Source organism: Myotis brandtii, unplaced genomic scaffold (genome assembly GCF_000412655.1).
Source record: "Myotis brandtii unplaced genomic scaffold, ASM41265v1 scaffold247, whole genome shotgun sequence".
NCBI classification, from domain to species: Eukaryota; Metazoa; Chordata; class Mammalia; order Chiroptera; family Vespertilionidae; genus Myotis; species Myotis brandtii.
Window position 1 is genome coordinate 126,496 of NW_005359352.1, and position 5,003 is coordinate 131,498.

At 60.8% G+C, this 5,003-nt stretch overlaps 1 protein-coding gene across 1 annotated transcript in view; it reads right to left on the reverse strand.

The window, feature by feature from the left end:
- Positions 1-5,003, reverse strand: part of GREB1 (growth regulation by estrogen in breast cancer 1) — a 53,552-nt gene that overhangs the window by 17,520 nt on the left and 31,029 nt on the right. Inside the window, exons 18-20 of the mRNA XM_014540529.1 lie at positions 3,920-4,035; positions 2,722-2,921; positions 775-1,052 (exon numbers count right to left, since the gene is read on the reverse strand). Coding sequence (XP_014396015.1) covers positions 775-1,052; positions 2,722-2,921; positions 3,920-4,035 — 594 coding nt within the window. The remainder of the gene's footprint in view (positions 1-774; positions 1,053-2,721; positions 2,922-3,919; positions 4,036-5,003) is intronic.

The window sequence follows — 5,003 nt, forward strand, 5'->3', positions numbered from 1 at the left end:
CCGAGACCTGCCGGCTGCCTGTGGCTGAGGCACTAACTCCCTTCACTTGACAATCACCGGGCATTTCTGTCAACGAAACTCCACCTCTGGTTAGACATAACCCCTTCGGTCCTACGACAAACCCAAGATCTGCTGCGGGAGACCCCCGCGGGGTAGGAGCCGGCCTGCAGCCCTCGGGGCCCCACCCCATCTCAGAGGCCTTTCCATCCCCTGCCTCGCCCGGTCCAGCCGTAAAGCCCTCACCCTCAGCGCTCAACCCAGGCTCATGTACCGCACAGGCTGCTTCCAGCTCGAGTGGCAGCGAGCCGCATGCGACTCAGCGGGCTGCATATTCTTTCTCTCTCTCTCTAAAAAAAAACAACACAGCAGCCCGGTGGCAACACAACCTGGCCACAGGAACCGGGGATTCTTCGGGAGCACCTACGTAGAACCTATTTTAATGCCCGGACTCAAACATCAGCAGGCACTCGGTAAACACTTGTGCTACTGTGTGTGGGTCCCGCCTGCTCCCAGAGACTCGGACGACCCTGGGGGCAGAGACTTTGGGGGTTTTATCCACACTCCCCTCTCCCTCCGCCCAGGAGCACCTGGCCCCTCGGTCTGAGAAGCCCCGGGCCTGTCGGCTTCTCCGCAGTGAATCCGCGTCTCCCTCCCTGCACTCCAGTCTCCACGCGAACACTTCACCTTGCTCCTCTCTCCCGATTACCCAAACCTGGAGCCCGAGGGTGTGGCCCTCTGCCACCACCCACAGGCCCTCGCTGGGGACAGGCCCACAGCGTCCAGGAAAGGAGCCGCCGCGCCTCGGGTCCTGCCCAACTCCTCCCGGCCCCCGGCCCCCGGCTCCAGCCCAGAAAGCCAGTTCTTCCAAGCCCCCCCTTCCCAGTCCCAGGGAAAATCCAGGCTCTCTCCATCCACGTCCGAAATCTCAGAACAGCCCAGCGTGGGCTCCCCCCGGGACTTACCGGACGCCTTGGAGGAGCGGCCGGAGGAGGCCGAGTCCCGGGAGCCGGACCGCTCCCTCTTCACGGGGCTCTTCTTCTCCGAGGTGGAGCCTGTGTCCAGACACACACACTGCAAACGCCTGTGATCGCCGTCCCGCACGGTCCCCCAGAGCTTTACCAACTCCATTCACACCTCTCCTCTCCTCCCATCCGCGTATCCATCCACCCGTCCACCCACCACCTTCCAGGCGCCCGCCTCTGACTGCGCGGAGAGGACAGGAGGCGGGAGGGGCAGGGCGGGCAGCTACAAGATGGCGTAGACGGGCAGGGAGAGGGGCTGGGAGCCCCGGCCAGGCTCTCACGCAGGACAGAGGCAGGAGGGGAGAAGGGAGAGGAGGGGAGAGGTGACCCCACCCCGAGTCCTAAGGGCCAGCAGGGTTTCCAGGGAAAGCACAGAGGAGAGGGAACTCTGAGCAGCCGGAAAAGCGTCTGTGTGGTCGAAGGCTGTGTGTGGCACGTGGGCTGCAGGGTAGCGAGGAGGGAGCAGGGAACTGAAGCTGGGCGCGGTGGGATGCCAGGGATGCATCCGCAGGGAGGTGAGGCACCGCAGTGGAGGGTCACGCTCACGGGTGTGAGTCTGCCACAGCACAGGGAGGCCGGCCTGCTGGGCAGGTCTCTCAAAGCCCATCTTACAGATGAGCGCTCTGAGGCTAGGACAGGCGACAGGCCCTGTCCAAGGTCATGCGGGTCGCAGGTGGAGGAGGAAGAGGAGGCCCAGTCTCCAACCCCACACCGTCTCTCCCCGACACCACCCCGCACGCGCTCTGCATTTCTGCGTGAACAGCGTTGTACTTGTTCCCTCGATCCTGTGGGCTGCAGCCGAATGCCCTGCTCCGACTGTGTGTCCTCTTAAATGCTGGGTCGGATGTTCACGTCCGTCCAGGACACTGGCCTGTGTTCGTAAACCTCAGTCACGGGCACATGCCGTCAGGTTGGCTCGCAGAGGAAATAACGAGTGAACCTTCTCCCAGGCAGCAATTCAGACAGAGCGTGAACTTGGACCCTAAGAAACCTCAATGCTTCTTCCTATTCATTAAGAATTCTAGGGCTAGGGCTAGGGCTAGGCCAGTGTGGCTCAGGGGTTGAGCATCAACCGAGGAACCAGGAGGTCACGGTTCGATTCCCAGTCAGGGCACATGCCCGGGTTGCAGACTCGACCCCCAGTGGGGGCCGTGCAGGAGGCAGCCGATCCATGATTCTCTCTCATCATTGATGTTTCTATCTCTCCCTCTCCCTTTCTCTCTGAAATAAATATATATTTTTAAAGGAATAAACTTTTTTTTAATATATTTTTATTGATTTCAGAGAGGAAGGGAGAGGGAGGGAGAGAGAGAGAAACATCGATGAGAGAGAATCATGGATTGGCTGCCTCCTGCACACCCCCTAGTGGGGATCAAGCATGCGGACCCAGGTAGTGCCCTTGACCGGAATCGAACCTGGAACCCTTCAGTCTACTGGCCAACTGAGCCAAACTGGCCAGGGTGTGAACTTCTTTAAAAAAAAAAAAAAAAATTCTAGAGCTAGGAAGAACCTATTTGGACTTCTATTTTCTTACAACACCAAAAAAAGGGGGGGGGGAGCAAACTCTGAATTCATTTCCTTCTCTAGGTAGCTCTCCCCCAGGCCTGCTGGCCAGCAGTCTGGCACCAGGGCCACGTGGAAGGGGGGCAGCTGTCTAGACCAGCACAGGCCGCCCCCAAGGGTAGACGCAGAGGCCGACCTTCGGTCACCAGCTCCTCATCCTCGTTGTCTGTGCTGCTCGGCTTCTCCGCGTCGCTCTCCAAGCCCTCGCTCCGCGGGCCCTTCTCCAGGGGCCCCTCGCTGCTCACGAAGTACGCGGCCAGGCCCAGCTCCTGCTCCAGCGCCGTGCGCACCAAGCAGGAGGAGTTGATTAGGCGCAGGTCACAGTACCTCAGAGACCTGGAGGCGACACAGGGGTCCGTGCAGGGCCTCGAAGGGAACGGGCGCACGGGGCCAGCACCCGCCTTCCCTGGGCCCAGCACGGGTGCACACAGAAAAGCGGTGCATTCCGGCGAGCCTCCGCCACCACGGCATGCGGTGGTGCAGCTGCAAGTGTCGGGGGCACCTGCTGTGGACTGGCCCGGGCTGCAGCTCCTACTGTTGTTACGCAAGCAAAGATGTGCAAAGGCCCCGAGCATGACCACCCGCCCTGCCCCGTGGATGTGAAGTTCGTCTTTAAAAGCCAACCTGGCCCTGGCCGGTTTGGCTCAGTGGATAGAGCATTGGCTTGCAGACTGACGGGTCCCAGGTTCGATTCTGATCAAGGGCAAATGCCTGAGTTGTGGGTTCGATCCCCAGTAGGGGGCGTGCAGGAGGCAGCTGGTCAATGATTCTCTCTCATCATTGATGTTTCTATCGCTCTCTTCCTTTCCCTTCCTCTCTGAAATCAATAAACATATATTTGGGGGGGAAAAAGCCAGCCAGCCTGTCACCCCCATTCCAGCAACTGCTTCCTGAAGGAGGTGCCCTCTGCCCCGAGTGTCTGCCCAACTGTGTGAGACCTGGGAGACGCCCAGTGGGCTTGTGGCCACCATCTGCTCGGCGGTGATGGCCGGGCACCGCAGCCTGTGAGTCAGCCAGCCCTGTGGCCCAGTCCTCCCCTGTCCCAGGACCCCTCCTAAATCAGGAGGAACCCGCTATCCCTGCAGCCTAGACACAGCGGGAAAGGTAACCCCAGCCCCCGAGATGACCCCATACTGCCCTCAATGGGCCGGCCATCCCTAACAGACGGCGGCCGCCCTCCCCCTGCCATGGGGAGAATCCAAGAGGCATTAAACCCGGTCTCCAGCGGCAGGGCCCCACCCAGCGCCCCCGCCCCGCCCCCACAGGCAGGTGTCTGTCAGGGAACTAGGCAGACTGTCCCAGGTCCCAGACACATGGCCGGGCTCCCCACTCACCTGGGTAAGGACTCCCCATGTGGGTCCATCCCGCTGAAGATGAGGATGCAAGGCAGGCCCTCCAACTCCAGGTAAGTCTGAGGCCTCCACTCGGCATCCTCAATGTTCTGCCACATCTGCAGACCATTCAGAAGAAGGGGAACCTGAGACCCCGACCCCCCGCTGCCCAGCCCTAGGGGCACCCCGATGGCCTCCTGTGGATGTAAAGCTCTTGCATTGTGTCCTCTGATAGGAGGGAAAGTTCCTTGTACTGCAAAGTGTAGGTCACCTGCTCCTCCACCGCCTTCCCACCACGGCACGCTGCCTGGCACGCACGCTAGCTGCTGAGAAACACCTGCTCCCTGAGTCCTTGGGCGGCACAAACCCTGTGTGTCTACTGTCATTACTGTTTCTCAGCCGCGGGGCTGGCCTCTCCCTCATAGGCCCTGCTCGCTACTGTCCCCATATTCTTCCTAACGCTTGTTCTGCCACTTCCATCACCTGTGGGTTTAGTGAGAAGCTACGATAGGCCCGACACTGTGCTAGGGTTGGGAGACTGCGGCCTTTGGGGGTGGTTCCTGCCCTCTCCTAACGCTCTGCCACTTCCATCACCTGTGGGTTTAGTGAGAAGCTACAATAGGCCCGACACTGTGCTAGGGTTGGGAGACTGCGGCCTTTGGGGGTGGTTCCTGCCCTCCATCGCCTGGGGGAAGAGCCAGATGACAGACAGGGAACACCAAACCAGCCCCAGGTGTGTGTGGGGGAATGCCCCAGGTATGGGAGGAGGGTCCCAGGTATGGGGGGATGCCCCAGGTATGGGGGGAGGGCGGAAAAGATGCTGACTGAGTCCCGCAGGTGACAGACACTAGCTAAGCAAAGGGGAAGTGCCGTCCAGGAAGAAAGAAGAGCCGGCCACAGTCTGGAAGCTTAAAACAGCAAGACTGTGTTTTGGGGGAGCAGGGAGGGGGTGGCCCCTGGACTGAAGGATGCAGGCAGGGAGGGCGCTGGCGGGGAGGCAGGTGCAGAGAGGCCCGATGGGCTCGTGTTAAGGAGCTGGTCCCCACCTGGCCTCCCGCCCCTCGGACACCAGGCCCCACCCACGCTC